We start from the raw sequence: 9348 nt of genomic DNA, 5'->3' as shown, positions 1-9348 counted from the left end.
AAAATAATATCTACATTCTGTGCTATTGAACTGAAAATCTGGTTACATTGATTGAGCTTTGAATAATTAACATATATGGCTTAATGACGAGAGTGCAGCTTACATTCGCAATAATCTACGAATTCCCTTGGCATACAATGCTCTTGACTTTGTGAGATACAGGACCAGCGAACTTTCCAGTGGACGTCTCCAGATTAACCAGCTCAAAAATCTAGTCTATATACGTGCTACACACAATAACAATACACAGTTCAGTAACAAGCCGATCAAGAATTGATCCACCAATTGTTTCATATGGTTTAGAATACTGTCAATGAACTAACCGCAAAATTCCTTTTATAACCGGTTGTCCCATTAAACACTCCATAACTATGAAATGGGGACAATTAAGATTCGAATCAAATAATAAATACAGAGACGACAAAATGCAATTAAATTTATTTATAATTCAATGATCGAGAGGTATTCTACACTCTATTGAATGTTCAAATGCATTGCTCTATTTTGTTTGATAAAGTATAAATTTATCCATTTGCCGATTTACTGATTTGATCCCTTCGCTTCTTGATTTGCACCATTTCCGCAGCATGAACATAATACTTAATGAGACCAACATGTTCGCTGGGTCGATCGGGATAGTTTTCGCTAACCTTAAAGGATATCATATAGAAACCGAGAGGAAATCTCGGTATGAAAGAGCTGTTCGCATCAATGTACAAGTTGCGTGCAAAGAGATGGCCCTGAGAAATCAATTAAATCAGAATAATTGGTTATAAATAGTTAAAATATATTTACCAGAAAAGGACAACTGTGATTTACGTTCGTATATTGTTTGATTATCTTCCAAAAGATTGTGCCATACGGTATAAAATTTCTCTTTGATATTATGTCGCACATGTTGAACGCAGCATTAATTAGAAACGGATGATAACGATTGTTGTAACCTTTCTTGAAGAGTTCCATCTGGACCTATTTGAAAAGAATTAATATAATATTTCAATTAATAAACGTGTTGGTTTACCGTTGAATTTCGCAGTGGCAAGATAAGCTCACAGTCCATGAATAGAACAGCTTTATTCCAATTTTCAGCCTTTACCACGCATGTGGAGTTTACAACATATTTGGCATCGGGCAGACATTCAATATTCATCGATTTGTACACCATTGGAGAATCTGCAAGCTGAAAATACAAATCCATATACGTTTTGAATTGAAATACATATATGTTATTAATTACCACACTCAAAACGTACGACAAACATAGAATAACCACAAATGGGTAAGGCATTATAACGACTGCGAGCAAAGGAAATGGTTCGATGGTTCCACAATCGTTCTCAAATGAACCACACTTTAATGCAGTTTAAATTGTTAAACGTTTATATTTCAATTACAATTTTCCAGTAATAATAATTAGCATGCTTTTTTTGAGAATATTACTAAATACTTTTTTGTTGCTCAATTTGATGTAATTATTTTTACAGTTTCTTCTTCTTTGGCTTAATAAAATCCATCGCTTCGAAATAAAACTTTATTTCGCCAATCGATTCGAAACTTCCATTCGCATAGTTTTCATAAATATTAAGATTAATGAGATAAAATCCGAAAGGCATCAATGGCATCATAAAATCAGAATCACGAACGTACAAGTCACGAGCCATCAGATGACCCTGTAAAAATGGCGTAAATTGAATAGATGTGCTCTAAGTATTTGCTGGATATTACCTCGAAAGGACAAGTGTGATTTACATTGGTAAATTGTTTTAGTATCTTTATCATCAAAACGCCGTAAGCTGTGAAATTTTTCTTCGACATTACATCACACATATTGACAAGTACATTGACCAGGAATGGATGAAACCTGTTATTATAGCCCTTTTTAAAAAATTGAAGTTGTACCTAAAAATACATTAAAATAGTATATATTTTTAATAAACCCGATTCGATTGAGAATGTTACCGAAATATTGCGAATTGGAAATATAAAATCGCAATCCATTTGAGCAGTTGCATGAGTCCAATTTTTTGCCTTCACGAGGCATGTGGAATTAGCGACGAACTTTGAGCTTGGATAGCATTCGAGATTTGTCGTTTTGAATATTGTGTGCGGATCACTACACTGTGAAGTAATTATTACAATGAGATGAGATAACTAAATATAATTCGCCTTTTTTATTACCACTTCGCAGACCAGGTAAAAGCCGAGGATGCAATAAACATGTGAAATATACGAATACATGATAGAAACTGTAAACTTTTTGTTTAAAATTTCATATTATTATACTAAGTTTGCGACTACATTAAATAAGCCCTATACTAAATCGCTTTTGAGTAGCGTTTTTAATTGCTTTATTATATTTGCATTATGTGTTAATGTTGTTGACTCCAATATCAGACATTCTTTCATCATATCGAAAGTATCGATCAGTATAGTAATATTTATAGCCTCGACCACATTAACAACACAATTTGGTATAATCATCGCTTCAAATATAAGGAGAATGAACAAAACGTGAATATAAAATTAATTAAAATATAAAAATGTATGTCTAGACTTGGGATTAAATTTAATTGAGTTTTTTCTTTGGCTGCACATATTCCATGGCTTCGAAAGATAGTTTGACATGGCCAAGCAACTCTTGAGTTCCATTAGAAAAGTTTTCATAAAATTTAAAATCCATTTGATAAACTCCCAATGTGACAACTGGAAAGTCAGTATCTTTAAAATACAAATTTCTTGCCATCACATGGCCCTGTTAATAACATAACATTGAATGAAAATTGAGAAAGTTATGAAATATTTAATGGATATTACCGCATAAGGACAGCTGTGATTAACATTCGAAAATCGTTTTAGAACTTTGATCATTATTACGCCATATGTTGCATAATTTCTTTTAGATAACAAATCACACACATTTACTTGAACGTTTACCAGAAATGGATGGAACCTGTTGTTATAACCCTTTTTAAAGAATTGAATGTGCCCCTGAAAGACAGTTTTTGATGAAAATCAATAATAATAACATAAGACTATCAATTCACTTACCGATAAGTTATAAGCTGTGCGGGTAAAATCGCAATCCATTTGTGCAACTGCATTATTCCAGTTTTTAGCTTTAATTGAGCAGGAAACATTTACGACATAATTGGGATTTCCACAACACTCGATATTTTTGGTTTTGAATACAGTTTGGGATTCACTACACTGTGAAACAATTATCGCATTATCATCTGGATAATTACATTTTATTGAGTTTTTTTTTTATTACCACTTCCCAGAGAAGTTGAAATCCCAGAATAAAATAAACAAGTGCAATATAAGAAGACATGATTAATACTGAGAACTAACATCAAACTTTGGGCTTTTCAATTAAATTTCTAACTACATTGATGGAATTGATCTTTGAATTATTATTTCAATGGCTTTATTATATTGACATTATAATGTTGTTTACTCATAAACTATAGATTTATGCCTGATGTGCAAATGCTCTAAAAAAGTCATTAATATTATATTTTATTTCATCGTCGTAAATAAGGCAATATCACTTATTTTCCACTTAAATTCAAGTTAAGTCTTATTGAAAAACATTTTTGTTTTATTTATGTACCAAAAAAAATAATTTTATATACAATAACAATCCCAATGAACTTCCTGATTTACCGAAGTAACTATATCACAGTCCATGGATTGTTCGAATACATCATTGAAACTATCGAACTTACTTCAACCTAAAACACATTTAATTTTTTTTGGATATGAAAATGAAAATTTAAAATGTAATTTATTTGCCTCATACTCGAATCATTATTTTTACATTAAAAGCTTTGCTTTTACACTAACATAATAAATCACATTTTGCGCAAGCTAAACTGCAATAGAGCACAATAAAATCAAAATAGAATTATATACTTTATAGACTTTACATTTTCTATATATTTCCGGAAGGAAAATATTCTTTCCTTCTATTTTGTTGGGTAGAGAGTATATAAATAAGAAAGCTAAATTCTCAATAAAAGCTGAAAAGTATTTTCTTTAAAATAAAAATATTTATTTATTATTTATTTATTAAAAATATTTTGTATTTCGATACATAAACCATATTGTTTACCAAAGTTATAGATTAAATTGTAGAAAATCATATATTAATCTATTCAATCCAAATTCGCATGTTCAAAATATAAGAATAATTAACAAAACATAAATAAAAGATAAACCGGGATATATACAAATGTATAACTAGATATATATTATTTAGGTTGTTTCTTCTTTGGGGTTACGTACTCCATAGCTTCAAAAAAGAATTTGACGTTGCCAAGCGACTCTCGTGTTCCATTAGAAAAGTTCTCATAAAAAGTAAAATCCATTCGATAAACTCCCCATGCAACAACTGGAAAATCAGTATCAGCAAAATACATGTTTTGTGCCGTCATATGTCCCTGTTAATATTTTGCAAAATAAATCAAATTTGTACTTTTATTTGTGGGATATTACCGTTAAAGGACAACTGTGATTTACATTTGAAAATCGTTTGAGAACTTTGATCATTATTACGCCATATGTTGCATAATTTCTTTTGGATAACAAATCACACACATTCACTTGAACGTTTACCAGAAATGGATGATACCTATTGTTATAACCTTTTTTAAAGAACTCAATTTGTCCCTGTAAGATAGTTTTTATATAAAAATAATATTAAACACACAGATCGGTCAATTCACTTACGGATGCATTACGTAATTGAATAACTAAATCACAATCCATGTTAACAACTGCTGTATTCCAGTTTTTAGCTTTGAGTGAGCACGAAACATTTTGGACAATCTTGGGATTTGGATAACACTCGAGATTTCTTGTTTTAAATACAGTTTTAGGATCACTAGACTGTGAAGTAATTATCGCATTATCATCTTGTTAAACAATTGTATTGTAGTTGAAATTTATTTTTTATTACCACTTCCCAGAGCAGTTGGACGCCCAGAATAAAATAAACGAGTGTAATATACGAGGACATGGACAATCATGTCCTCGTATATTACACTCGTTTATTTTATTCTGGGCGTCCAACTGCTCTGGGAAGTGGTAATAAAAAATAAATTTCAACTACAATACAATTGTTTAACAAGATGATAATGCGATAATTACTTCACAGTCTAGTGATCCTAAAACTGTATTTAAAACAAGAAATCTCGAGTGTTATCCAAATCCCAAGATTGTCCAAAAAAATATTATCTACATTCTGTGCTATTGAACTGAAAATCTGGTTACATTGATTGACCCTTGTATAATTATATGAATGGCTTAATTATATTTGCATTATAATGTTGCATACTCACATCATAACTTGAAAATGTTCTAAAAAACTCATTAATATTGTTTTGGTAGTTGGTCACGAAATCATTTATTATCGGTAAATATTGTTTTTTTAAATTATTTTTTGCGGAAAAATAATTTTTTTTTTTTTTGTGATTATGAAACAGTTACAGAAGGTAATCTGAGTACATCACAAGATGAGAAAATAATATTGATCGGTTAATATGCATTGAACTCATTAAAAAAATAGAGTAGACTGAGTGCCACTGAAGTTTTTAAATCAACTTCTGTTAAATGGAGATTTACAATTTGAAATTGATTGTTGAATTCTGTTGTTTTTTTTCTTGGCTTAATCTTTTCCATAGCTTCAAAATAAAATTTAACAAAGCCAGCCGATTCAGTGGTCCCGTTATCAAAGTTTTCTAAAACATCAAATGTAAGAAGATAATTACCCAGTGGAAGATTTGGTAGATAGCTCTCATGAAAAGATATGTTCCGTGCCATTATATGACCCTAAGATTTAAATATTACAAAATTATTTCATTTATATACTCGCAAGTAACACTTGATAATTATTCAACCTTACCGTAAAAGGACAAGTGTGATTAAAATTTGTATACTTCTTATAAATCTTCTTCGCCATTGTAGCGTATACTAGAAAATTTCGATTGGCCATAACGTCGCACACTTTGATTATAACATTGATCAGAAACGGATGATATCGATTGTTATAGCCCTTTTTGAAGAACTCGACGTGTATCTGCATTGATAATTAATAAGCCTCCATCTCACAATGATAATCAATTAACAGCTTTACTTACCGAAGTATTCTCAAAGGGCAAAACTAAATCACAATCCATGAAAGCAACCGCATAATTCCAATTTCGTGCCTTCACTGAACAGGTCACATTATCTACGTACTTGGGGTTTCCAGTACAAACAATATTTTTCGTTTTAAATACCATTTGGGTATTGACACACTGAATTGGATATATTTGAAGAATATGAAAATATTCAGATTTAATTGAACAATTCTATTACCACTTGAAGGAGGCGCCAAACGCCCAGAATAAATATTATGTTGTAAATGCTCGGACTCATCATTCAAACTGTTTGTTACTTTATTTGTAACTAATCGAACATACTCCAAACGAAACCTTTTTTAATTGATTACATTATGAGAATGCTATTATCAATTGTAATTTACTCACCCCTCACGTGAATGCTCATCTAAATATTGTAAAAACAATTAATATACAATTTTATTTCACTTAATTTTGTTTTAATGGATACACAATTCAATACCAATACTTTTACATTAATAGCTTTGCTTTTACAATAACGTTACAACAATAATAACAATTTATTTTTAGACTCTTGGTTTTCGTTTCGATTCTATCATTTCCATGACTTGTACAAAAATCTTAATCACACCAATCGATGCTTTGGGCTGCTTTGCATGGTTTTCAAATGTGCTGAATGAAAATAAATAAGCTCCTAATGGGAAGGCTGGAAATAGTTGATCCTGAATATACATATTCCGTGCAATTAATGAACCCTATAGATCGCAGAAAAATCTCTTTTTAATGGAACGTAAAGAGTTAACAAATAGATATTACCTCCAAGGGACAACTGTGGTTCACATTGGAAAACTGCTGTAAAACCTTTGCAACTATCACTCCGTATTGAAAGTAATTCTTTTTTGACAATACGTCGCAAATATTAAATTGGACATTGATAAGAAATGGTTGATAGGCATTATTATAACCCTTTTGAAAAAGTTCCATATGTACCTAGATATTTTTTGACATTATTTATAGATAAATCAATTATTACTTTGCTTACCGATACATTGCGTATTGGGCATTTAAGATGACAGTCCATTTGAATGACGGCCTTATTCCAATTTTTAGCCTTTAAAGAGCAAGTGTAGTTTTCCACAAAGTTCTTACTAGCTGAGCACTCAATGTTTGTTGTTTTATATACTATCTGTGCCCCATCGAACTGTGACATAAGAAGCGAGTAACGTAATGTTAGTATGTAATAACACAGCTCTATTTAATTCTTACCAATTTCAATAACTGTGAAAAGACGAGAAAAAACACCAAAGGGAAATGCATTGAAGCAACTGTGATTTATTTATATATTTCATCTCATATAAGTCAGCTTAACTCTCATTTTTAAAGCAATTACACCTTAATTGCTATGGACAATTTAAGGAAATAATTTTTGAAAAACGTTTTATAAAATTGATTGAAAATTAAATCCATGAAATCACTTTTTACCAAATCTTTCTACAATTCTATTGATAGTAAAAATAATCGTTTAGATATGTATCTATATCTCTGGCTGAAAATCAATCGAACATTTTTAAAAACATATTTGCATATTTACGTGAAATTGAATATTAAACTAACTTAGCTTTATGGTACTTTGTTGCATGTAGTTAGCTATCAATGATGACTTAAAACAAGTCCATGAAGTATGCTGATAAATCAACATGGCAATGATTATGAACTATTCGTCTGTAACGGCAACGGTTGTTGGTCAGGCTCATGGCTTGAATTAAACAACGTAATCTGCGGGATTATGGTGACTGTCATCAGAGCTGGCGTGTTTCCAAAAGTCGCTGACGAAGCTGACAAAGCTGATGATGCCCCAAAATGTTGACAAAGACAACGGCGATGGTTGGCGACACGTGCACGACACAACGAAATGGTTACGGTGCCATTCGGATGAGTGGCAGTCAGACGGACGGACGGACTGGATGGATGGAAAGTGGATGGATAAGCAGGACAGGCTGAAAGTATTGCATAATTTACGGCTGCCGAAAAGCGGAAATATTGACACGGATATGCCAGAATGGCAGTCAGGCAGTATGGCGTTGTCATTATGCCAGTTGATGCCGCCAGCATCGTCCATTTTGTCTGCTTTAATTAATTAAACTTGATTAACGAAAATTTTATGATTGTCCAATGGCAGCAGGAGGCAATCAATCATGACCATGGCCACTAACAGCGACACAGAGCGAGATGAGAGAGAAAGTCAGGGTGCCGACACGGACAGGAAGCTCCTTCAGCGCGCGCGGGCGTGTTAATTATTTTGCATTAAATATTTATGAGCTTGGGCCCAAAAAAGGGCTGACTAACACACACAAAAAAAAAGCTGCATTATAACATATAAAAGAAAAGGTATGAAATTAATTAGGCATGCGAAAAGCACAACAACAATTACAAAATAGCAATAGCTGCAATAATAAATTGTTGCTGAATCAGCTGAATGCACAGAACACATTCAAACTGAACTGAACTATTGAATTCATTATGCATGGCCAACTGGCGAGATGAACAATACAGCTATTTATTAACCCTATTTAAACATCAACAAATTGCCCTACATAATCGCATTGTGACATATACTCGAAGTGATTAATTAAGTATTTATTTTCATTTTGATTAAAGCAATAAATTAAAAACAGACATTTTTAATATGACGTTCACTGCATTCTCATAATGAACAATTATATTATATGTAGTTCATATTTTACTTTTTCTATTGTGTTCAAATTGAAGTTACAAACTTGTTAACAAAATTATGTAACTCAGACTTTAATAGGCATTTACGAGTATATATTTAATTAATGTACATTCTTTCACTTGAACAATTTAATAAGCGAAATGTTCAATACGTTTTTCTAATTAAACATGAAAATAAAATGATATAAAGTGTTTGTTTATTTTTTCAATTATACATAAATTTTAAGTCCATTTATTGTTCTTTTTATATTCGGCTCTACTTTTATATTTTTGAACTTGAAAACTGTTTTACGATCACAACTTGGTACTTATTAATATAAATGGTATTTTTTTTTATATATATTCAAATCACTTGCAACATTATCTAAAGGTTCATAATTAACGACAGGTTTAATATGATGATGGAATCAAGATGATGAGTTTGTTAAAAGCTTTGTTTAAATGTTTATGTTCCTAATTAACGACTGGTTTAATATGATGATGGAATCAAGAT

At 31.2% G+C, this 9348-nt stretch overlaps 2 protein-coding genes across 2 annotated transcripts; both read right to left on the bottom strand.

Annotated features, from left to right (window-relative positions):
• Positions 1-441: 441 nt before the first annotated feature.
• On the bottom strand, positions 442-1182 carry LOC133839924 (uncharacterized). Its single transcript, XM_062271574.1, has 3 exons — positions 1022-1182; positions 796-969; positions 442-740 (listed from the first exon to the last, which is right to left on the bottom strand). Exons 1-3 carry the CDS (start codon positions 1163-1165, stop codon positions 525-527), a joined length of 534 nt encoding a protein of 177 aa, XP_062127558.1. The 5' UTR covers positions 1166-1182; the 3' UTR covers positions 442-524.
• A 66-nt stretch (positions 1183-1248) lies between these two features.
• On the bottom strand, positions 1249-2295 carry LOC133845291 (uncharacterized). Its single transcript, XM_062279716.1, has 4 exons — positions 2179-2295; positions 1960-2118; positions 1726-1899; positions 1249-1670 (listed from the first exon to the last, which is right to left on the bottom strand). The coding sequence occupies exons 1-4, from the start codon at positions 2236-2238 to the stop codon at positions 1479-1481; spliced, it is 585 nt and encodes a 194-aa protein (XP_062135700.1). The 5' UTR covers positions 2239-2295; the 3' UTR covers positions 1249-1478.
• Between the last annotated feature and the right edge of the window lie 7053 nt (positions 2296-9348).

Source organism: Drosophila sulfurigaster, chromosome 3 (genome assembly GCF_023558435.1).
Source record: "Drosophila sulfurigaster albostrigata strain 15112-1811.04 chromosome 3, ASM2355843v2, whole genome shotgun sequence".
Classification (NCBI taxonomy): Eukaryota; Metazoa; Arthropoda; class Insecta; order Diptera; family Drosophilidae; genus Drosophila; species Drosophila sulfurigaster.
This window is presented reverse-complemented; position numbering and strand designations above follow the sequence as displayed.

Excerpts from the sequence above, each read along its gene's own strand:
- LOC133839924 (XM_062271574.1), bottom strand. The coding sequence starts at position 1,165 with ATGGTGTACAAATCGATGAATATTGAATGTCTGCCCGATGCCAAATAT. Across the intron at positions 970-1,021 it reads TGCCACTGCGAAATTCAACG|GTCCAGATGGAACTCTTCAA; the intron begins GTAAACCAACAC and ends CTTTTCAAATAG. Across the intron at positions 741-795 it reads ATCACAGTTGTCCTTTTCTG|GGCCATCTCTTTGCACGCAA; the intron begins GTAAATATATTT and ends TTGATTTCTCAG.
- LOC133845291 (XM_062279716.1), bottom strand. The coding sequence starts at position 2,238 with ATGTATTCGTATATTTCACATGTTTATTGCATCCTCGGCTTTTACCTG. Across the intron at positions 2,119-2,178 it reads TTTACCTGGTCTGCGAAGTG|TGTAGTGATCCGCACACAAT; the intron begins GTAATAAAAAAG and ends ATTACTTCACAG. Across the intron at positions 1,671-1,725 it reads ATCACACTTGTCCTTTCGAG|GGTCATCTGATGGCTCGTGA; the intron begins GTAATATCCAGC and ends CCATTTTTACAG.